Source organism: Astyanax mexicanus, chromosome 11, assembly GCF_023375975.1.
Source record: "Astyanax mexicanus isolate ESR-SI-001 chromosome 11, AstMex3_surface, whole genome shotgun sequence".
Lineage (NCBI taxonomy): Eukaryota > Metazoa > Chordata > Actinopteri > Characiformes > Acestrorhamphidae > Astyanax > Astyanax mexicanus.
This window is the reverse complement of record NC_064418.1, coordinates 3,388,170-3,413,724: the sequence shown is the minus strand read 5'-3', so window position 1 is coordinate 3,413,724 and position 25,555 is coordinate 3,388,170. Positions and strand designations below refer to the sequence as shown.

General features: G+C 39.1%; 1 protein-coding gene across 1 annotated transcript; it reads right to left on the bottom strand.

The window, feature by feature from the left end:
- Positions 1-77: 77 nt before the first annotated feature.
- Positions 78-25,304, bottom strand: rftn2 (raftlin family member 2). The gene is made up of 9 exons (XM_049485001.1): positions 24,712-25,304; positions 13,068-13,248; positions 10,785-10,893; positions 10,130-10,307; positions 8,174-8,392; positions 5,528-5,634; positions 4,927-5,030; positions 4,762-4,840; positions 78-2,347 (listed from the first exon to the last, which is right to left on the bottom strand). Exons 1-9 carry the CDS (start codon positions 24,848-24,850, stop codon positions 2,144-2,146), a joined length of 1,320 nt encoding a protein of 439 aa, XP_049340958.1. The 5' UTR covers positions 24,851-25,304; the 3' UTR covers positions 78-2,143.
- Positions 25,305-25,555: the final 251 nt, after the last annotated feature.

Here is a 25,555-nt window from a genome sequence, read left to right as displayed (position 1 = left end):
GCAGATTAAATCAGCATTTAACTGTTCACATCTTCAAAATATACACATCTATACAAAATATACAAACAAGAGGAAAATAAGATGGAATAACTGCTTTAATAGAATATTAACACCAACAATAAGCAACAATAATCAAGTTATAATGTCCAGATATTCAAATACTGCAGTTGGTGAATAACACTGGCTTAATACACTTGGCATAATTACACAAATGGACTGAAATACTCTATGGCTTATTAATCCTATATACAGCAGCATAGTATGTTTTTACTGTTCGGCTTAGAGTAATGTAAAGACTGACGATAAACACTGTCAATAGAAAACATTATTAAAACTGACGAAAGTACAAAAGTACAAGGTTAACATGCTTTAAGAGGGTTTGAATACAAATATGTTGTGACTGATTAGTTGTGAGATTCTGAGTTGCACCACTGCTGAACTCGTGCTCAAATATTTTGACCAAATCTGATCACCAAGAAAAAAAAATGGTGAGATCTGAAACAGTTAACAGTACTCAGTTCTGTTCATCCTAATTCATCCTATTAGTGAACTGAATAAGTGTTACTCAGCCCTGGTCCTGGAGACCCGCTGCTCTGTACTTATTAGTGTTTCTCTACATCTGATTCATCCAACACACCTGATCTAACTAATCAGCTGATTAACAGACTGTAATATTGAGTTAAAATTGGTGTGTTAAAGCAGGAAAAACACTTAACCCTTTCAGAGCCTGCATCCACTGCAATGGACAACATCTGTTTTCGTCTTTTTGTGTTTTGTTGCCTTTAGAACACAGATTTAGGCCTGATAACATAGAAATACAAATAATATTTACAGCTCTAGAAAAAAAAGATACCTCTTAAAAATGATGAGTTTCTTTGATTTTATCAAATTGAAAACCTCTGGAATATAATCAAGAGGAAGATGGATGATCACAAACCATCAAACCAAACTGAACTGCTTGAATTTTTGCACCAGGAGTAAAGCAGCATAAAGTTATCCAAAAGCAGTGTGTAAGACTGGTGGAGGAGAACAAGATGCCAAGATGCATGAAAAAAACTGTGATCAAAAACCACCAGGGTTTTTCCACCAAATATTGATTTCTGAACTCTTTAAACTTTATGAATATGAACTTGTTTTCTTTGCATTATTTAAGGTCTGAAAGCCATTTTTCATTCATCTTCTGCAAATAAATGCTATTAATGACAATATTTTTATTTGGGAGAAATGTTGTCTGTAGTTTATAGAATAAAACAACAATGTTCATTTTATTCAAACAAAAACCTATAAATAGCAAAATCAGAGAAACTGATTCAGAAACTGAAGAAACTTATTTTTTTCCAGAGCTGTATATACATTTTGAAAGGGTTTAATGGGAAGGCAGTGAGCCTTCAGGACCAGGGCAAAAAAAAAAAAACAAAGAAGTAAAACCCAGTCTGTCTCCATTAGTGAGTTTGTGTGAGAGTACTGATGGTGCCCTTGCTTTTTTCCCTTTTTAACTGTGAGATTAAAACACTGTACAGGCAAATCTTTCCAATGGAATTTCACAGAAGATTAATGAACAACTAACTGCTTTAAAACTAAAACCCACTGAGCTGAAACCTGTGGAGCAGCAGAGAAGCCGTAAGAGTCAGATGGTTTTGTTTTGCGCCAGAAAGATAAATTTACAGTGAAACAGTGAAGTTTAGAGTGAAGTTTCCCTAAAGACTAGCAGAAATGGATGGAGTGATTGTGATGTTTGATGTTCTCCAGAGTGTGTGTGTGTCTGTCTGTGTGGGGGAGATTAAATGTATCTAAAACAGTAAGTGTAGAGGGAGATGTTGGTGCATGGTGATGTATGCATGTGTGTGTGAGTGCATTGGGACCATAAAGTGTAAAATTACAGCTCTGTTTGAACCCAGAAACTATGAAACCTCAGTGTGTGTGAGAAAGTATTAAAAATTGAACCTTACGGCTTCTTAAAAAACATTTTTTTAAAAGTGCTAAAAAGTTTGCCTCCAATAAAGGAGCACAAAACCTCATTTCCAAAGGGACAGAGTGAAAAAAACTTGACTCTTAATATTTAAGCTTATAAAATCCCATTAAAAAATCTTGATTGCAGATCAGAAATGTCTCTGTTTAAGCAGATTTGCTCGGTCGAGGCTGGTCACATACAGGTAACCTCGGCTGCCCCGTCATCCTGCTCAAAGCCCCCCTCCTCCAGATGGGACAGGGCACTGGGGTAGCCCCCTCCAAACACAGGGAACCCCCCGATACCCCCCGAGCACGGGGAAAGCTCCTCCCCGTGAGGGACTGCCACTCCTCGACTGACCGAGTGACTGACCACATCTCTTCTCACTGAGGAGCCCACCTGAGATTAAAAAAAAAAAAAAAAAACTGATTACTAACATTCACTTGCTTTGACACAAAAATAGACATTTATAAGCATTTATAAATAATAAAACAACAACGATTAAGCAATAATATTGTATACCATAGACAAGCACAGCAGCGGCAATATTACACATTATAGCACGAACCTCGAGTGTATTATTGCATATTATTATTATTATACCACAGTTCCATTATCGCTGTTTATTGAAAGATTTTAAAGAAGTTAAAGAGGACGAGAAAATATGATCTATCTAGTTGAAACAGTTCCATTGCTGCTCTGTTTGTAGCTGCGCTCTCTTCTGTTTGGCTTGTAAGCGCTGCATCGTTTGCGAGGTTACCTGTATGAGGCAGAGTAATACATTACAGTGCATTACCAGCTGATAATGGCACTCATAAAACGCCTCTCAGCCAATCACATTGCATGGTCGGAACTAACTGTGCTATAATAATAAACATATTATGTTACTATAACAAAATTTGAAATTCTGTTTGTATGTTAAAAAAAACACACAAAATAAACCACTGTCTGACATGTAAACTAAAATCAATACATTTTTTAAAACTGATACAGTAGTAGAGTTGCACGGTGTACCGAAGGTTCGATTCTTTTTCGATACTACGTCATCACAAACGATTCGGTTCTTTAGCGTTCGATGCTTTCGATACTGTATATAGCCCAGTCACTAGCTTCAAATGAGTCAAATTAGTAGGCGCGATTTGATTCAGTTCATAAGAAAACTGATTCACACCGCAGCAGTCGGTGTGGCAGGATTCAGATAAACTTAGTGTTCTGAACAAATGAATCGATTCACGCGCAAGCCAGCAGAGCAGCAGCGAGTGTAGAATGGCGACGGCTAAAATAACAGATGTCTCTCGTCCGCGACTTGTGGACAAAACGGGCGCGAGGAGTGAAGTGTGGGAAAATAGTCTGAGATGTAGGCATCTGTTTTTTATTTATATTTTTATTTGTAAATAAAATAACGAAAATAACGAAAACTGAAAGTGAAACTAAACTACTTTATTTATAAGCGCTGTTTTCACTCCCGCAGTTGTACAGCGGGGGGTGTTGTGCCGATTCTGTCCGCGAAGCGGGAGTCGGATTCAGTAGCGGATTCGGCACCTCGCGCTCCGCGGTGTTAGTTGTAAGCGCTCGCGCTAACCGCAAAATACGACAGAAAACACTGAGGGAGCTGCAGACTTATGTGTGGGACTAGAATATGAGCACGAGGAGATCAAAGAGAACCTTTACCTGTGAGTAGCTCACATCAGAACACGCAAATCTTTCTCTCTCTCACTCTCGCTCTCTCACTCTTTCTCTGTGTCTCTCTCTCGCACGTGAACGCCTCCGCGTTTGACCTGCAGCACTGTGTTTAGCTGTTCTTAAAAATCATTTTAATTAAATAATAGTTCTATGCTTCTATGTTACAGTGTTATTTAACATAATTCTGATCATATTTCGCTCATTCATTTAGCAGACAAGCACCCTGATCTCTACAAAGAGCTGAGAAGTCGACAGGTTAGTGGAGTTAGTCAAGATACACTCTGTCTGTAGCTTTACTAAGATTTACTAGCGACTGCCAATAAATCACGTTAACACGGAGAGGAGTGTGCAGGAGTTTTGTTTTGGACCCGTGGTTCGCAAATCTGTGGTCAGGCACGTAGCCTGCTTGATCGTTACACTGAACATGGGCTTATTAAAAACGGTAAACGGTTGATTAATAAAACGGAGCAGTGAGTGTTAAAATGAACATAACATTGTAATGTTCTTCTGTCTCTTTATTTTCCTTATTCAGAACTTAACTTCTGCCCGCCCGTCAGGTTCACATAGTCAGGCTACCATTACCTATGGTTTTAGTTTTAGTTTTTAGGAAGTGTTTAGATAATTATGTTATAGTTAAGGTTATAATAACGAAACTTGTTTTTTGTACAAATGTTTCATTTTAGAATAAAAACGTTTGCACAGATTGTTCAGTGTTCAATCCAGTTCAGTCAAAAATAAACATTTTATGTTCAGATATTTTTATTGTTTTTTTTTCTTCCAAGTATCGTTTTGGTATCGAGAATCATGATACTACAGTTGGTATCGGTATCGAAGTCAAAATTTTGGTATCGTGACAACCCTATACAGTAGTACAAAATAGTACACTGCAATATTTCTATACAGTAAAATTTTAACATTTCAAAAAGAAAATGGTGTTCAGGACAAAAGTTTCTGTGCATCTCTAGCAAAGACATTCATATACTGATGCCACAATTCACGACAGGTAACTATCTGCTTATAAAGGTGCGATATTCACATCCTGGCTAAATGCTGTTTTGTATTTGTGCATTAAGTTACATACTTATTTAATCTAAGCTTTAAGCTCATATTCTGATAAAGCTGTACTTTACCTCGTGTTGCTGCCGCAGTGTCTGGGATTTAACAGGCCTCTGCAGGAACACCACTTGTTTGGTGGCGAGATTTCCCTCACTGTAAAAAAGCTTAAGTTAGACACACAGAATTTGGGGTAGAGGGGTAAAGAAGTGTGAGGTGAGGTGAGGAGGGGTGTGTGTTACCTGTCATGACGAATGATGGGCGTAGGGAGCACACAGGTGAGTAACCAGCCGAACTCAGCCAGAGTATGAAGGAGTGGCCCGTAATCCGTCTTTACATCCGAGCCCTGAGAAAAACAGAAAAGCACATTAAACATTTGTGTTTTTTGGTAGATTATTTCTTTGTCGTAGCCGCTAACCGCGCTAAGTGCTAACTCTTTTGCTATTCAGAGGTAAGTATTATCAGCCTGTAGCCTGCTGCTAACCCTGGCTAGCACTGCTAGAGCAGCATTAGCATTAGCCGCTAACCACACTAAGCGCTAGCTCTTTCGCCGTTCAGAGGTGAGTATATCAGACTGTAGTCTGAGTGTTTACCGTGTTAAAACAAGCTGCGTGAGACAAACTGCTACCTAATATCACTCTGGCTTACTGGAACACTCAGGGTTCCTCAGTGTATTGCTTAGCGGTTAGCAGCTATCTTTACTCACCTAAATGAACAGTTTTGAGGAGAGAAATATGTGTAGATTAAAATCTAGCACTCTTTAAACATTAAACTAAAATGTTTTTTACTATATATATATATATATATATATATATATTTTTTTTTTTTTTTTTTACAGCTGACCTCAATCACTGTCCACTGCTCCACTACGATGGTGTCGTTGGCTGGTGGTGCAGTGCTCCTCTCCTCATACACAAACAGACCCTCTAAAGATCTGGGCACTGGTTCACCTGTAGAAAAAAACAAGACCAACAAGAAAAAATCACTTATTAGAACTCATATTCAGAACCAGAACACATCTTTCATCCTTTATATTAAGTCAAAACAAAAAGAGTTTGTTATTAGAGCAAACCACCCTATGCGACCATGCTTTATATAAGGCGCGCTAAAAATATATGTTTTAAAAAATACATCTTATATATATAAATATATTGGTCTGTAGCCTGCATGTTTACCATGTCAAAACAAGCTACTGCTTATTAGCGCTAAGTGCTGCTAACCATGACTAGCATTGATGCTACACACGGCTAGCATTGCTGCTAACTGCACTGTTGACAATATTGGAAATCTAAACTTATTGTTAATAAATGGAACCACTTTATTCACCCAAATAATCAGTTTTAGGATTTTTCTGGGGAAAAATCTGTGTAGATGATTGTGCGACACCATAGACCAGAAAATAGACATACCTTGATATTGCGCCTTATAATACTTAAAACACACGCCTTATAGTCTGTGAAATACGATATATATATTTTAGTGCACCTTTACCTAATGCTATATCTGTTCAATCTGAGGTCTGAGGCCAGTCAAAGAGCAGTCAGTGTGTTTGTTCTTAATTCATTCACAATTTCCAAATTTTGTGATCACTTCATAAATTGATTATTATTGTGGTAGTTAGACTTTTAAAATAGCTATTGCTACGTACTCATGAAATACATTTGCTACTGATGCCAGAATAACAAAAACACACTGCAGTGTGAGAGATGTGATTTGTCTGCCATGCTACTATGGTGTAACATTCACTGGGTCTCATTCCCACCAGGGCTGAAAATGTGTCAGTGACCTACAAAACTCGACACTGAACTACTTACAAGACAAATCAGTGTGCTGTAATTTTTAGAGCGAGAGAGAGGACGAGAGAGAGAGAGCGAGAGAGAGAACAGAAAAGACGAGATAACAGACAAGAGATTTCTGCATGTGCTCTACATTCTCAGCCCCCAGATGTCTGTATGCACACGCATACACACACAGATTTAGCTCTTAATAGTCTGGTGTGAAAGAGGAAGTGAGGTCGTGGGGTCGGGATTTAAGCTCTAAATATAGCTCTGGTGGGAGAAGACAGACGAGACTGGGAAAGAAAGGAAATAAACCAGAAGCAGAGGACTGAAGGAGGGGGTTTGCATTAATAGAGACAGAAAAAAAGGAATAAATGCAACCAGTGTAGTCACTATGTTAATGTGGACACCACACGCTGCATATTCACAAAGACACCAGCGCTGTCGATAATCCAGCCCATCCCTCACAAAGACTCTTTTTACTGATGCCAACTGGCAGAATATACCAGAGCATCTGAGCAATCACTGCCAGAACTCGAGCTTCTACAACAGCTTCTTCCCACAGACCATCAGACTCCTCAACACACAGAGAAACTAAATTGAAACCCCTCATCACTTTTCCACTAATACACACACACACACACAAACCTAGGAATTGAACACACAACCCTGTTATCAAAAAGCTGTATCCAATAAAAACATATATATACGTTCAATAAAAACGTGTATCTCCAAAACAGCAACTTTACAGAGAGACATAAAACCTTCTTAACTTTCAACTGAAGTCAATGTAAAAAGAGTTTATTTCAGGTAATTTTGTAGATTTTCTAATGGTTCAAATTATGTAGTAAACTTAAAATCGACAATATATTTTTGTATTACAAATGTTCCAAACTTCTAAACCTTATACTCACCACATACATTCAGTAGTGAGTACTACGTTTTTTTTCTATTTTTTTATCACATTTTCTCCCTAATGTACAAGGTCAATTACTCAACCCACTCACTAGCACTAAATATACCCCAACACCAGGAGGGTAAAGACTAGCACATGCCTCCTTCGACACATGTGAAGTCAGACTCCGCCTCTTTTTGAACTGCTGCTGATGCAGCATTGCCAAGTAGCAATACAGCGCTAACGCTCGGAGGAAAGCGCAGCGACTCGGTTCTGATACATCAGCTCACAGACGCAGCCTTGTCCTGATCCACATCACCCTAGGAAAAGAAAGGAAGAACACCATCTACTGTACCCACCCAGAGAGAGCGAGGCCAATTGTGCTCTCTCAGGGATTCGGCAGCTGATGGCAAGCTGCATGGCCGGGATTCGAACCAGTGATCTTCTGATTATAGTGGCAGCACTTTAGACTGCTTGACCACTCAGAGCCTTATTTTTACTGTTTTTTCGAGTGTAGTAAGTACTGTACTTGTACTCAAATGCAATAACAATAAAAGCCTCTTGACTTTCCTTAAGAATAGAGAAGTGCTTTTAACCACATGAATGAAGACTCCTTTAATCTCTTCCGTTTCCTTTAGGAAGAAAGCCTGGAGGATGCTGAGCTTTTCCTCTCCCACTTCATTCACACTTAACCCCTATTTTAAGGTCAAACAATCGAGACAAACAAACAAAACAATGTCTGTGTTTGTTGTGTGGAGTGTGTGGAGTTCCCCTTTCATTGAAAAGCAGAATCTAGAATAGATTAAAGTACAGTACCTTTGGGTGTGTCCCAGTACACAAACGAGTCCACTAACGACCAGCCCTTGCGGTAGTACGCTGCAGTCAGCTCCAGCCAATCTGCCTCCAATCCGCTCACAACTTGGCCCTTTCGGGAGACGCGCATGGACAGCGCCCCCTGGTGGTAGCAGCAGGCCAGCGTGTCCAGCGGAGCACAGCCTGGAGCCCAGGAATGAAACAGCACCAGCAACCTCAGGTCTGAAAATGAAAAGGCAAATAAAACTGGAATTACTATTTACTGCTGCTTTAAATATAAATAAAACTGGTGCATACAGCATACAATAGGATGACTCTGATGTCAAGTTCAAGTTGCTACAAGGAAAAGATGTGCTGGAGGAAAATAATATCGTCTGATGAGGCAAATATGGACACAGTGAGGTAAAATCAGGAGAAAAGTATCATCTCTGCAATTTAGCACAGTACAGTTATAACATTTTCTTTCACTTGCAATGCACCTCCAGAGGTGAGTATTATCGGCCTATAGGCCGCTGCTAACCCTGGCTAGCACTGCTGGAGCAGCATTAGCATTACCCACTAAGAGTTAGCATCTTTCACCATTCAGAACTGAGTATTATCGACCTGTAGCCTGCTGCTAACTCCGACTAGCACTGCTGGAGCAATATTAGCATTAGCCACTAACCATGCAAAGCGCTAGCTAGCTCTTCCTTAGTGTAGTGCCATCAGGTGGCATTCAGCGGGATGGGAATCTGGGATTGGAATCTTAGTGGGAATCTGGAAATCTGGAAAGCTAAAAACTAAAAACACTCCCAGCTGTTAAGCATGGTGGTGGTTGCATCATGCTCTTGGACTGCCATTAGAATCGATTTTTTTTCCTGTTCAAAATGTCTGTTACCTCATTCTGCAGCCAGAAATAGAACAGCTAGTCCTTTATTTCCATGACTTTCACAGATATCCCAAGTTGGAAACATTTTTTCAGGTAATTTTCCCCAGACCTAGACTTGGACCCCCCCTTGTGGGCGTAAGGGAGCCGTTATTGATACGCAGTAAACTCCTGCAACATTAACAGGACAGAACTCCAACAGCCTCCTGTAAACTGTGGCGTGCTACAGCCCTGAGCCCTGAGGCTCAGCCGGCTCTTCTACCACGCAAAGGGGGCAGAGACGAGCGAGAGGGGGCAGAGACGAGCGAGAGGGGGCAGAGACGAGCGAGAGGGGGCAGAGACGAGCGAGAGGGGGCAGAGACGAGCGAGAGGGGGCAGAGACGAGCGGGAGGGGGCAGAGACGAGCGAGAGGGGGCAGGCAGGAGAGGGTTACAGTGAACTGAAGTGACACTCCAGGGAGGGGCCAGACAGACTGAGTTCACTACGGGTGAGGGGATAAAACAGTGGGACTAAAGATTAAAATGCAGGAGCTCTAGATTAGCTTTGTCTACCAAAGATATGAAGCACACGTGAAGAGGTCCCTTATTTTCAAGTATCATAGATCTGAATTAAAGTCACTTTAATAATAAATTTCATGCAATAGTCATGTTTTTGTTTTTAGATAGATAGATAGATAGATAGATAGATAGTGCAGCAAATAAGTGCAATGAAGAGCAATCAAATCAAATACACAACTAAACAAAGCAACTAGCCTCACATGTATGTAAAACACATACACAGAAAGAATACATAGTTAAATATCTTTTTAGAAAAGTAGAGAAACTAAGTTTCATCCACAGCACAATATTTTACAATGCTGCCCCAGCTGTAGATCACCTGATATGTGGTAGAGCTGCATGTGCAAACTTGGAATATACTTTACATTAATCCCATTTAAAGTTACTGTAAGCTCCTGTAAAATGATCATATTTGTTTGGAGAATGTAACGAGCTAAACACTCGTTTTCACATAAAAATTTTATAGAGATGATATATGATATAATATGATATGAATGAGGAGGTATTGATGGTGTGGAATTGTGAGTAGAAAGTGACCTGGACTGTATCCTCCATCCTCCACCTCTCGGTCGTCTGGTGGGGTGCGTGGTGGGGAGCGGTAGCCTCGTCTGGGACTCGCCATCCTGCCGTTACATATTATCCCCCCTCCTCCTCCTCCGGCCTGCTGGAGCACCGAGCCTACAAACCTCACACCTCCCCGAGCAATGCTGTTCACCTACACACACACACACACACACAGAGACACACACACACATTTCAGCTTAATCAGATCAGAGAACACACCTGCCGACCTCAGTGGTGTGAATAAGCCAGCCTGGTTCGTCAGCAACACCATTAAGATTGGCTGTGTTTACATGCAAAGCTTTCCTCCAATCCGAATAAATTCATTCCGATTTTTGTTCATTTCTGAAACTAATTAAAATTGATTATAGTAGGCCTAAAATGAATCGGACACATAATCTTTAACAATAAAATTTATTTGTAAGCTCAATATAGATTTTCTCAGTGGACAAACGGAAACAAACATTTGTAGACCAAATTTCTATGACTTTCTATCCAAAATTTATCGAGTCCTGGAAATTGCTATTTTCAGATGACCTTTCCAGGTTTTTCATGACCGTACGAACCCTGAAGTGATGATGTTCAGCTTTGTAAACTTCCTCTGTGATGTGTACAGTGTACAGACACTAACCCGGTCTACGAGGACTCTCACTGTATCGCTGGTCAGTGAATCTCCAGGCAGCGGCCATTCCTCTACCCTCAGCACCGGAACACTGTGGACCATGGCTACAGCATGCTTACTGAAACACACAGGGACACAAACACACACTCTTACTGAAGTGTTCGGTATTAGCTTTTATCCTACTAAACATGCCATGCTTTTACCAGGTCGGGCCTAAAGGCCTAGTTGAAGCACCAACCCGTTTGCAGATATCTGGCAGTGCCTAGCAGAGAAATGCTGCTCTTTGTGGTAAATTCTTAAAAAAAAAAAAACTCACTATAAATAATACAAACATAGCTGTTGCATTTTACCACATCCCACTTTCACAACAGCCAGCAGCACTTTCACATAATGAATTAAAAATATTAATTAATAGGGATGCACCGAATATTTGGCACCTCAAATTATAAAAAAAAAATCAAATGTTGTTTGGTCGAAGTAAAATTAAAAGGTCCAAATAATTTATACTGAACAATAACTAATTTATTTAAAGTCATTTTGCAGGCAGGGAGTGAGGGAGAGAGAGAGCTGGCCGAGAGAAAACAAAACACCAGGTTCAATTTTACTTTTACCTTCTACTTCCATGAAGCAAATAAAATAAAGCATTTAACACCATTTATCAAACTTAATATTGGCAGACTGAATAAAAACCTTAAAAAAAACTGGACAAATGTTTAATTGTGTATGATTTTGGCCAATACTGCTCATTTTGGTAAATCCTTATTTCTTCTGTAAAGGAGATAGCTATATAGCAACGATTGCTATAAAACATCCCATCTTTAATTCAAACTTAACGTTTAGTACTAATAAACTGGGAGTGTTGGGATAATATAAAACATGTTTCTAGAAAGAAAGGTCTCCTTTGACATACTACACTTCTACAGTTCTCAGTCTGTGTACGATAATCTGTGACCTTGAGGGCCGTGAGGAATCCAGCTGGACCTCATACTCGATTTGTTCTGGTCAGCATGTCTGCACCCAGAGCTCATAAAATTCTCAATGGCCTTGTATGACATTACTAAGTGTTTCCTACCCAGAGTCTAACCTACGTATATCTCCAAAGAACAAACATCTCTCCAGGTTCAGTCAATGGCTTATCACACACTTCCTTTTTAATTATGCAGCAAAATCCACTACATCTGCGTCACGATCCAGCAGCCATTCCCGCGCACTGAAGCTGCTCCTCTTTATCTCATTGGCTCAGGCTTTTACTTTGTTGTCAGGGTAAACACATATCTGCACCTCCAGTGTAGTTTTTACAGTCTGGCACTCCAGACCTGCCTCCTACTTTTCCCTCATGTCTGTCTGACCTCCTAGTAAGTGCCTGTTTAAAAATGCAAACCACCTTATTAATAATTAATTATTTACTCGGTGGTGTGGACTGGCTGAGACCACCCTCTCTCTACTCTGCCCTGGATACAGGATCAGGGTAGGCCTGGGTATTGACCAGGCGTGTATGATACACACCTCTATATACAGTATTTAATATATTGCGATATATGCAGAGTATAACTGGATCATGTAACTGGATCATATTGATAAACACACATTTCTTCTGATAGCATCTCTGAGGTCAAATCAGTCAGCAAACACCTGCTGATCGCTTTTGAAACTGATGAAACTGAAACACCTGTCATCATTTTAGTGTGGGATTTTAGGTTTCATGTCTAAATTGGAGCAGCCTGGTGGCCAATCTTCATTAATTGCACATTATTGCACCAGTAAGAGCAGAGTGTGAAGGTTCAATTAGCAGGGTAAGAGCACAGTTCTGCTCTAAATATTGCAATGCACACAACATTATGAGTGACATTCCAGAGTTCAAAAGAGGACAAATTGTTGGTGCACGTCTTGCTGGAGCATCTGTGACCAAGACAGCAAGTCTTTGTGATGCATCAAGAGCCACGATATCCAGGGTAATGTCAGCATACCACCAAGAAGGACCAACCACATCCAACAGGATTAACTGTGGACGCTGTAAGAGGAAGCTGTCTGAAAGGGATGTTCGGGTGCTAACCCGGATTGTATCCAAAAAACATAAAACCACGGCTGATCAAATCACGTAGAATTCAATGTGCCCCTCAACTCTCCTCTTTCCACCAGAACTGTCCGTCACCACAATAAATTATTGTGCTCTAAAACCGGGTGTTTCAGTTTCATTGTCTAACCCCTGTAACTGCTGTATAAAAGTAGTTTATTAATTTTTTAGAAGCTGCTGAGACACACAGAAGGGAGTGTAAGGTGTATCTGTCTCACCTCGGTCGTGGCCTTGCCAGGATGGCGCGGTAGAGAAGGCTGCAGGCCAGTGAGCGTGTGCGGCCCACGGAGAGGATGATGGGATGCAGGGCGGCGAGCACATAGCCCTGAGTGTAGTAGGGCTGCAGGGCCTGAGGCAGATCACACAGAGAGGACAAGTACTGCACAGTGGGTCGACTTCCTGTGGAATAAGAGAACATGCAGGAGACATTAAAGTACTGTACTGTTCGCAATAAAGCCCTATCTGGACGGGGAACATGAGAAACCCACCTGCTGAATTAAAAGAAAAACATGGTGACCCCCCCTGTTCCTTACTAGTGTCGCATAAAATGCACCTTATAATTCAGTGCACTTTATGTATGAAAATAGAGCAAAAAAATAAACAATTATTGATAGTGCGCCTCATAGTCTGGTGTGCCTAATAGTGTGAAAAATACAGGTAATGCAAAATGAACAAAAAACTAAATTGGGACCGTGTTCCTTGATTGTTCGGTACGATTACATGTATCGTTACACTCGTAATACAACCCTGGAAAAAATAAGAGACCACTTAAAAATTATGTTTCTTTGATTTTACCAAATTGAAAACCTCTGGAATATAATCAAGAGGAAGACGGATGATCACAAGCCATCAAACCACCAAGCTGAACTGCTTGATTTTTTTTTTGCACCAGGAGTAAAGCAGCATAAAGTTTTCCAAAAGCAGTGTGTAAAACTGGTGGAGGAGAACATGATGCCAATATGCATGAAAACTGTGATTAAAAAAACAGTTATTCCACCAAATATTGATTTCTGGACTTTATAATATAAACTTTATAATATAAACTTGTTTTCTTTGCATTATTTGAGGTTTGAAAGCTCCGCTATTTCTGGTTATTTCAGCCATTTCTCATTTTCTGCAAATCAATGCTTTAAATGACTAAATATTTTTATTTGAAATGATAAAAAATGTTGTCTGTAGTTTATATATTTCTGGACTTTCTGCCTGTATTTCTTTGGCAGAGGATCCCCACTGACCCCCCTCTACACTCACTCTGCCCTCAAACACACTTCCTGTGTCCACAAAGAGCTGCTGTTCACCGTACACACACACACACACACACACACACACACCAATCTGAGCACATTCCACAAGTCACACACACACACACACACACACAACACAAACATACTTCCACGCAAACATTCAGTCTTTCAGTTTTTTTACCCATATTCACCCCATTTTCCTCCACCCCCAAATACACACACACACACACACACACACACACACACTTCTGAAACACCCCTTAAATGGTAAACAGCTTTGGTACCAGACCTTTTCATGCGATTGTATCAGAAGACTGGTCTCACTTGGCAACTGTGGGACACAAAACAGCTTTGGCACAGCAACTCTTTCCAGACAAGTGACCAGACTTGAGCATGAGTGAGTGGTTATGGGAAGGTTTTCTCTGGGTGTATCGTCATCATTCAGGCGCTGCATGTGTACAGCAGCTCACCTCAACCACCAGACAGTCAAAACACTGAGTCTGTAGAGTCTGTAGTCCAAGAGAAATGAAAAGTGCTGGCATTCACTGAACCACAAAGCATGACACCAACCCCAGAGAGGCCAGAGCCTTTATTCCCCAAACACGCTCCCACCATCCATCCCTCCATCCCTCCCTCCCCTTCTCCCTGCATCCCTCTCACACTCAGCTCACACACTGAGCCCTCTGTTCCCAGGAGAGAGAAACACAGAGGGAAGAAGGGAGAGAGAAAAAGAGAGAGAGAGAACTGGGGGGAAGTTCTAGAAAGGTGTATAAATTTATACACAGTTTTTTTTTACCACTTTTACCATTTTTTGTAGTCCCACCGTCCACATAGGAGCATGTTTTAATGTTTTAGTTCTATAATTAATGGTACAGACTATACAGTCCTGTATCTATTTCCCTGCACACTTTTTTATCACCTTTATTCACCCTGTTATAGAAAATTCAGGACCCCATAAGACCCCACAAAGCTATTATTTTGGTGGTGGATCATGCAGTGTCTGACACCTGACATAAAAGTGGCAGGAGTGAATCAGACAAAGCAGTGCTGCTGAAGTTTTTAAAGGTCTCCTTCCACTAAAATCACCATTTTTTCTTGTTCTTTGTGAAATACAGTAGGTCTCTCTGAGTTGTTTATGATGCTGCATATGAAACTGTTTGTCAAACTCCATTGTCTGCAGTAGCTAAGAAAAGGAAATAATAAAAAAAAAAAAAGTCAAACAGGAAAAGCACCGCGTCTACGTCAACCCACGAATTAGTATTCATGGCCTCGCCTACCTTGGGACCGCCTACAGACAGAGCTGAAGCCGGGCTGCAGCAGAGCTTACAGCTTACAGCTCTGTTCACACCAGCTAGTTAATATTAGCAGTAGCTATCTTGTGTAAATTACTATAGGTTAACATCGGATCTCCAGTTGATTTCGCGTTTCACCAAGACCTTAAATATACATTAGGGAAGTACAGTTTGACAAGATAGCACAAGTCGACAGAACACCGGTCCATTTGGGCGCCATTCGTGTCACATTTTATGATAAAAAGGGGAGGCTGTATCTCTGAAAACATTTTGTCCTTTGCGTTTAAGAGCTGTAAAATTGACTGTGGGGGAAGGCAGGTAGGCGTTCTCTGCTGCAGTGCTGTTAGCCAATCAGAGGAGATATGTTTGCATGTATATATATGAATATTCATACATTCATATTGAGAATACTGAGTCGAAATCCTGTCCTTCTTCAGAGACCATTAATTCGGTGAAATAAAGCAGGTCTATACAGAAACGACAACTAAATATAACAACTAAATATATGTTTTTTGGATATGTTATCTACCTGTCTGGTAGAGTAAATGCTAGTAATCTTTTTATCTTAAGGCCCCCAAATGTTTTAAAATGTGCCTGAATGTCAGTATCCCTGTGGTGCTGAGAATGACTTACCGCTTTCCACATTTCACCTCATGTGAAAACCCAGGAGATGCTCTGAAACGACCACATCCAATTCATGGCAGGCTAATATATATTTCATTCCATATATCTCGCAGATTTTAATAATTAAATTACGAATTGTTAGTAATACAATGCTACAATTTTACAGAAAGAATATAAAGATGGAAGGGCAACAGTGTGACAGTTTGAGGATAGAGGGAGAGAAAAAGAGGCAGGAGAAAGAGGAGAAAGAATTTATGAGCAGATTTTATGACCCAGTTTAAGGGAAGAGAGTTCATGAGTAATGAAAGGAAGCGTTTAAAAGGGTGAGAAAGAGAAATAGTGTGGGGATGATGAAGCCGAAAGACGTACAGAGAGTGACAAACCTACAGCTGTTCTTGTTTTAGAACCTGAGTGAATATAAAGATTCTGAAACACAAACATGACCTGCTTTAACATGATTTACTCAATAAAAGACGATGGATACAAACATAATATAAATCGGATTACACTGCAGTCTAATCTCATCAGTCACGGCAAATCACGTCAGTCAAAGGCAACCTCAACAAATCTACAAACGGCTGTATGAAATTGATTTGTCCTGCTGTATTAAGAGACATTACTTGTTTTAAGATACAATTTGTTTCTAACAGATTAAGTCCGTGGGGAGAGCCTATTACCATATAAATGTTTTAAACCTCTTTGTATTTTATAAGTTTCCTTTATTAAGGATATTTACCAAATGTGCATGATGCTATTTTGATGCTATTTATCCATGTTACCCTGCATTTACATTACAATCAATAAAATTGCTCTTTACTGGCAGACAGGCTACATTCTGAACCAATGACAATCAATCAATGTGTCGTCAAGCAAAAGGGTATATATAAATATTATTATAATATATTGGGCTTTATTTATTCACTAAAGGTTTCCTATTTGGCTACATGTTAACTAACTTCCTGCATCTTTTTTTTGAAAAAAGAAAAGAATACTATAAAAATACAGATTTAAATATTGTTAACTGGTTAATAAAAGTGTTTTTATTTTAGATAATCTCAACAAGAGAGATTGTCTTGTCTTGCTGACTGCTGATGTGTTTACAAGCATCGAAAACACATTAACTCCATTTAATGAGTGGAAAAAAACTTCAGTAGGCACTAAAGTCAGTGATGCAGTTCCAAAGGAATATGAGGTTTTATACACTTCTTAACCAATAAATTCCATTTAAACGTTTATTTTCCATGACTTTTTCATGATTATACGATTTTTAAAACATCAGTGCAGACATGGACAATAAAACCAAAAACCTAAAAAACTAAAACTATAATAAAATTGATTATAGTAGGCCTAAAATGAATCTGACACACAATCTTTAATAATAAAATGAGTGTCAGATCCTGAGAGCTCCATTGTGTAGAGCTAAATTACTGAATTAACTCTAAGCGGACATTTTTTTTTAGCCATCGATAAACTGAAACACAAAGATTTGTAGACCAACATTTCTGGGTATTTTTATTTTTCCAGACTTATCCAGACCTGGAAATCGCTATTTTTAAATTCCAAGATATTTCCAGGTTTTTCATGACCGTAAAAAACCCTTAAATGTGCAAACCTGCTTTCTGATTGATAGTTGCACCACAAATCACTGTTTATTTGCATAAAATTGAGCAGAGATCAGAGCTGCATCTTTATGCAGTGTCAATTTTGAAGCTACAGTGTAATTTTTTTTGTCACTTTCGGTGTGTATGCACCGTTCCTACGCAAAAAAACACGTCTACTTGTATTCTTGAGATGCTTTACATCCAGCACTATTTCTCTCCAAATACCAACACCAGAAAAACACACTCAAACCCAATCTCTCTTAATCCACCAGCTCCCGTATCCCGTTCAGATTAACAAGGAGAGAGATTACACCAGATTGAGGGACTGTGGACCGTCAGCCCCCACTGTGCATTCTGAGATTTCTAGCCAGACTAACCAGGTGGGGCAGGGTCAGAACAACACCATTATTATTGGTGCAGCATGTAGAGCTTCTAGGAAATAATCACAAGGAGAAAGATGAGCACAGCGATGTCATGCTGTTTATCAGATCATCAGTTCAGTGCATTCCTCTCATAAACTTATTAACCACTCCTAACCTTTCATATCTTTATAAACGGTTTTATTTAATCTTATTATTCTGATATTACTGATTTTTCAGAAAGTTCACAGTGTGGTCAGAATGTTGGATGATCTCCAATCTCTTCTTATCTTCATCTCAACCCAAATGTATTAAATAGAGCATCATTTTTAATATTTGATTTATTAAATATAATTTTAATACTCAATTTAACTTGTAAACTTGCAAGTAAATGCAGCACAAGCATTAATATACACAAAACACTATTCTGCCTTAAAGCTTTGTAATTATGTTTAAATTTAATTTAATTTAAATTACATCACCAAGTTTGACCCCAACTTCCACTGTAATCTGCCCCGCCCCTCCCAGCGCACTTTGCTTGTGGTGAAAATGTGATCTCCTCTCGATCCATTGCTGATAAGGTGCAGTTTAATCGGATTTATATTCGTCAGATAATATACTGCTATGCAAAAAAAGCTGTCTCTGCTGCTCCATGCTGTTTACACACTAAGGGTGGTTTGTGCAGCGTTCACTGCTCGCAGCTGCACGACTCTGCGATGCACCTCTCATTTAAAACACTGGTGTTTAAAAGAGCATATTTTCAGTGTTCGGTGTTAAAGCAGCTTTACACTGCTATAGATACAGATCTCCACACTGGAACACAGAATCTTCTCACTATATTTTAACTTTTTTGCTCCCGTGCCAGACAGCTCTGACCAATCAAAGGAGACGATGTGCTTGCGTGGTTTATTGGTGCACATTTTGGTGCGTTTAGGTTTTTATGCCTGTGTGAAACCAAACCAAACAGAGGGAGAAACGCTCCAAATAAACAAACTCATCAACTGACTATTGATCATAGAAACTTTTACAACTACAGGTGTGAAAACGATCTTTTATACTCACCAAATTAAGATCTAATTCAAAAATACTTACAACCAAGCTGAGATGTTTAAAATAAAGTTAAAAAGTTTCCTCTATTCAATTTATCATGCTTTCTTTATTCCAGCGCCACACGTTGGCTTTATTTCCCCTCACACATACAAGTATATACTAATTTTTTATTCAACACAACACCAGTAATATAAATATAATTGCATTTAACATTTTTTACATTCATTCTTTTAGTTACATTTAAAAATATCCACTATGAAACCTTGCGTCTTAAGAATTAATTAATTAATGCAATTAATCACGGGTAATCACAGAATATTGTTGTGATTAGTCAATTATACAATCAATTATACAATCAATTATATATACACATGTCAAATGCTATATGAATCCATGCAGATTTAGATTCCTGCACCATTGGGGTTCAAAGCCATATTGTATTATCTTAAAGAACATACAGAGCAGAGCTGAGAGCCAATGGGATTCAGTTTTGGGATTCAACATTAAACACTGACATGTTTTCGGTCATTTCAGGGCAGATGATCGTTTACACTGCAGATCGTGAGCAGCTCTGGAAGTCAGTCTCCAGTTTTAGCACCGACTCCGATCCAACGTCACTGAACTCATTGGTTGGTCTAATCCTTGGGTTCACAGCTGTTCAGCAGGAACAGATCCAAGGTAGATGATTAAGGCCAATCGGTTTTAATCTGTCTGTTGGCTCTGCAACACAGCAACATCTGGCATTCCACAGAATCCAATGCTACTGGGCCTTGGATTCACTATGCAATATTCAGAGATTTAATACCAGTCATATCATGATATAGAAAAAAAATGGTATCTGGCCCATTTTCCCCCTTTGACTAAAGTGCTGAATTTAGGTCACAGACTGCTGGTCCTGATAAAAGCAAAGGCATACAGTGTAGGTAAAGGTAAGCCCTGCAGCATGAATTCAGGTTTGGAGTTAAGTGTTTTTAGATGAAACATGGGGTCAAGTTTCAACTTGCCTGGGTGCCCTTTAGTTGGGCACCATGTGTTCTAGAGTCGAGGGTAAAAAAGAATGTTAATTTTGTGGCTGCATTAAAAAGTGAACAATTATAGGCCTAATCCTGGTAATAGATCCATAATAGATCAACAGACTTTACTATAAACCAATGTGCCACAACATTAAGACCACTAACATGCAAAATAAAAAAACATTTACAAAGGATCTAAACCACTTTGTCCAGGGTAAAATTTTGACGGCTATACAAGTGCATCTCAAAGAAATTTGAATATCACCGCAAATATATCACCGTGCTGGGTGATTATGGCCTAAAAAAAATCCCCCTATACTAAAAATCAAACTACAGATGACAAAGAAATGGTTCAAAACCAGCTTTACCTGTAAAAAAAAAATATATATATATATATAAGAAAATATGTGCGCATTAGTCTGTGGGAGGCGACGGTAACCAAGGTAAGACAGTAAACACTTCAGAAATGAGTAGCGTTTTCAAATATGTAAGATCAAAAACATAAAATGTAAAATTGAATAGTATATAAGATTGCCAACTCCATAAAAGTTGTCAGCAGAGGGGAGTGCTGTAAGATTTTGTGGGAAAACAAAACTGCACTGACTTTAGACTTGATAATAAAACACAGTGGATCAACACCAGCAGATGACACGTTTCCCCAAACCATCACTGATTGGTGGAAACTTCACACTAGACAAGCAGTTTGGACTCTGCTCTCTGATTTACAAATGAAATGAAAACGTTTTGGCTGATACGTGTGTGGTTTATTGAGTACAGTATTTTTTTTTAATCTGGGTTGAACTGCTCCTCAGGCCTCTTCAGCTGGATCCCAGCATTCTCTTATCAGCATCAGAAACTGAGCGTACACTCAGACCCCAGTCTGATGACTCGGGGCTCGTTCCAATTGTTCTATTTATCTACAAATCAGTCATGTGAACTGTTTAAAGGTTGGGTGATATTCTTCTCACATTCTCAAGCACTGTTTGAACAACACTCCTAATCCTGTCACACACTGATCTAAAGCCTGTAATGGTCTTTGATAGCGCCAATAGCTTTGGCCTCTGATATCATTCAAACAGTGAAGATTAGGTGATCAAACTTGACTACAATACTTGCTGATAGTGAAACTCTTGTGAAGAAAATCTGTTGATTTGTAGTAAATATATTGGTTCTTGTTAATACACTGTTCTCCAGAAATGCAGAACATTTAAGCACTAAATAAGTATCTATCTGTGATATTGGGGGAAGAAATCTGACAGAATAGTCAGAATCTGAATAGTTTTCTTTTTTGCAATAAATAGCAATACTAAAAAAAAAAGATCAGAATCACCAAAAGTGAATAATCCAATGTCACAATATTAATAATGCACTCTGTGTATTGAAGATATGAGGTAAATCAATGATAAAGCACATGCAATGACAATTATTAAACAATATATTGTGCAACCATAATCGAAATGTATAAATTGTAGATTCATGTAAAATGTCCCTCTAATCAGGCCTGTGATTATAATTAAGTTAGCAACTTTTCATACAATAAATTTACATATGTCCATTATATTTCCTTGCATGTTTAATATACCAATATTAAATTATAACGTTTTTTTCCATTTTTGTCAATTGGCCGAATCATTATAAACCCAGGTATATGTTAAAAGACATTGATTATTTTCTATTTTATCTTGATTCACTTTTAATCAAGTGGGCCAAATCTAATTTTCTCATCCAATCCAATATTTATTTCATCTTTTTAAATGTGACATAGATCCAACAGAGCAATTACCATATCACATTGACTGATTTTCAGCATGAAAATAAACTAAAATCATATCACAACAAAGAACTGGAACAGGACATGCATAGCACTTACAGATATACATTAAAAATGTCCGATATCCTAATCAGCCCACAATTTCCATATCAGTGCATCCTAAAAGATTCTTTATAAATCAGAGCAAGTGTAAGATTTCTCTGAAAACTCCAGGCTGATATTCTGTCATGCAAACCTGTCAAAAATCAAGCAGCATCCAACAGCTTCAGGCATCTGTACTCCAGGTGTGTCTCAGGAATGAGGAGCTACAGACATGTGTTGATGTGATTTATGCTCCATGTGTTTTTTTGTTTTTTTTTTAACACATTCTACCTAAATATGTATTCTAGATTAGCTCTAATGTGACGTTAAAATATACAATATTTGCACCGTTTTTTCCCCCAAAACTACTCTTAGTACTGTTACCAATTAATGATTAAAACAACCTGGCACTTTGTGTTCATATTCATCTATAATTAATAGGACGTGGATTCAGAGCCATTAGGTAACAGAAATACTTTAAGAAGCTCATGTTTATTCTAACATCAGTTCAACATTCTAGCTCTCCAGTGCTACTGTTCTGTGTAAACGTGTGAATATTACATTAAAACGTTTTTTTTCTTATGTTGGCAGTAAGTGTTTATTAGCTCAGTGAAACACTAACTAATATTAAATACCAATGACATTTATACAGAAAGTAAAGATTTTACATGTTTATTTGTATCTGTTCAAATAATACATGGTGTTTTTCCAGGCAAAGATAGATAAGTCTGAGATAAATAGTTTTAAATAATATGCTTAGATGCCTAAAATCTTTAACATGCATCCCATATTTCCCGTATTACCATAACAAGACTGCTAACTGTAACTGTGACAGACAGCTCATGGTCCAATCTACATTTAATGCATACATACACAAGTCATTAAATGTAAAATTCCTGATTGTAAAAGAGATTAAGGGTATTTTCACACCTATAATTGGTTTGCTCTGGTCTGAATCAGTTAACAAGCGTATGAATTCATTTCTTTCTTCTTGGTTTGGTCTGTTTTCACACAGGGGAATAGTTAAGAAGCACCAAAACGTGACACAAAAAACAATGTTGGTCAGACCTGTTTGGAGCAGTAGCAAAAAAAAAGTAAATACAGGAAGAAGGTGCTATGCTCTGGATAAGTGCAGATTTCTGTACAGTTTAACATACAATAGCAGTACAGACGGCATTTGTTGAAATCTTAATTTTCTCTATAATTAACCATTTCATACCAGATCACTCCAAAAAACTTTGTTATTCTCTCTGGGAGGAAGATTTTACCTCAAGTTTTCACCAGAAAGTGAGTCGAGGTGTCTGGTTGATTCTCTCTCTCTTATGGTCAATTCTAATGTTGATTGTGAAAAAGACTGAACACGTGGCTGGACTGTACAAACACAACAGAAGGTCTAAGAGCCTAAAGCTTCTAATCAAACTTAACACACTTAAACCTTCTCACTATTTAAGACACGTTTAAGACTCAGGCCTCAAAGTTCAAAAGTTTGAAAACAAAACAATCAGTTCAGGTTTTCCACTTGAGGTCACACAAGGAGAAAAGCACTCCTGACCTATTTCTGTGTTTGATGAAGCAGAGTGTAATTTTGAATCCATCTGATCCATCAACCTGAAGACGGTAATGTGTGGGACACATTGACATATTAAAAAACAAGAAAAAAAAAGTCTACTGGATAAATATTTCAGCATAATTTCAGTGGGAAAGACACAAAGCATGCGTTGTTCAAGGTGAACTGCTAAAAAAAATATCCAGCTTAACTGGACTGTTTTTTGCTGGTAGTTGGTTACACACATTTTCAGCTAGTCTGTGGGGAATAAAGAAGATGGGTCTAAAGCTAGTCATCCAGATGTAAACATACTCCATACAGGTAAGCATGCTGGTAAACCAGCAATTTACCAGCATAGTTTTTGATGCATTTGATTTTGGTCATGCTTGGACTTGCAGGTCAAACAATTTGGTCTTGCTAGTCAAGTCAAGCAACTTGGTCATGCTGGTCACCCAGCTCGGTCTTGCTGGTCAACCAGCTTGCTCTCGGTAGGCAAGTCAACCAGCAACTTGGTCTTGCTAGTCAATTCCAGCAACTTGGTCTTGCAGGTCAAAAAGCTTGGTCTTGATGATCAAGTCAACCAACTCTGTCTTACTGGTCAAAAAGCTTGATCTTGATGGTCTAGACAACCAACTTGGTCTTACTGGTCAACAAGCATGGTCTTGATGGTCAAGTCAACCAGCCTGGTCTTCTGGTCGAAAAGCTTGGTCTTGATGGTCAAGTCAACCAGCTTGGTTTCGATGATCAAGTCAACAAGCTTGATCTTGTCGGTCAAGCCAACCAACTTGGTCCTACTGGTCAAAAAGTTTGGGAGCTGGTCAAGTCAACCAGCTTGGTCTTACTGGTCAAAAAACTTGATCTTGATGGTCAAGTCAAAAAACTTGGTCTTACTGGTCAAAAAGCTTGGTTGTGATGGTACAGACAACCAACTTGGTCTTACTGGTTGAAAAGCTCGGTCTTGATGGTCAAGTCAACCAGCTTTGTCTTACTACCAAGAAACTTGGTCTTATTGGACAAAAAGCTTGGTCTTGATGGTCAAGCCAACCAGCTTGGTCTTGCCATGCTTGTAAATGAGCTAAGCCATTAATTTCATATAAAAAACAAATCCACATACTTGTACAAATGTAAACTAATCAACCAGTTTAAAGCACTTAACCAGCTTGAGCAGCTTATTCATGCTGTTTTTTTCTGCTTTTTTGAACATGCCTGTGTGCCTGTGTCTCTGTTAAACTCATTAACAGTAACAAAAGCCTTATAAAAGTTTGTAAACTCTATTTGTACCTTCTAAGCTGAAGTCCAGCAGCACGTACTCGTACACGGTGTCGGTCTTGGTTTCGACCTGTGGTCTCCTCAGCGTGGAGTAGATCTTCCCCGGGCTGCTGTCCTCAGGGTCCTCCAGTTTCCGCAGCCCGCAGCCCATGGCGAGGAGCGGGGGGAGCGGGAGGAGGTAACCGCGGGAAGAGCTCCGAGTCCGGCGGGAAGATCTTAGCGCGCCCGCTGCTGCTGCTGGAGCTGCATCCTCTACTTCTGCAGCAGTAATCCGGGTAAACAGGGCGACGGAGAGACGGAGAGACGGACCGGGGGAAGTTTACAGACTCCAATAAAAAAAACAGAGGGGTAAAAATAAACCTCACGACGTCCTGAAGCAGCAGTGCTCACAGTTTTGGGGGAAAATCCCAGAAGTTCCAGCAAACTAACCTAAACTATCTAACCCAGACTCTGATCAAACATTATAAACCCTAACGTTAAATAAACAGTATCCAGCTGTATATAATATCCAGCATTATTTAATTATTTTAACTTCTATAAAACCTGTGCTGAAATAAAACGCCTTCAGTCTGAATCTGCAGCTTTAAGAAAAAGAGTAGAAAAAAGAAAAGTGACCTAAAAAGCTGGAGGCTGGAGGAGGAGGAGCGGAGAAATGAATGGGTGGGCGGGGCTAAAACAGCCAGCCCACAGACTCCGCCCACCCTGGTTTAATCATTTTCCACAGGCAGACAGCTCTGGGAAAAAAAAATAAAAGACCACTTAAAAATGATGTGTTTCTTTCATTTTACCAAACTAAAACCCCCTGGAATATAATCAAAAGAAAGATGAATGATCACAAGCCATCAAACCAAGCTAT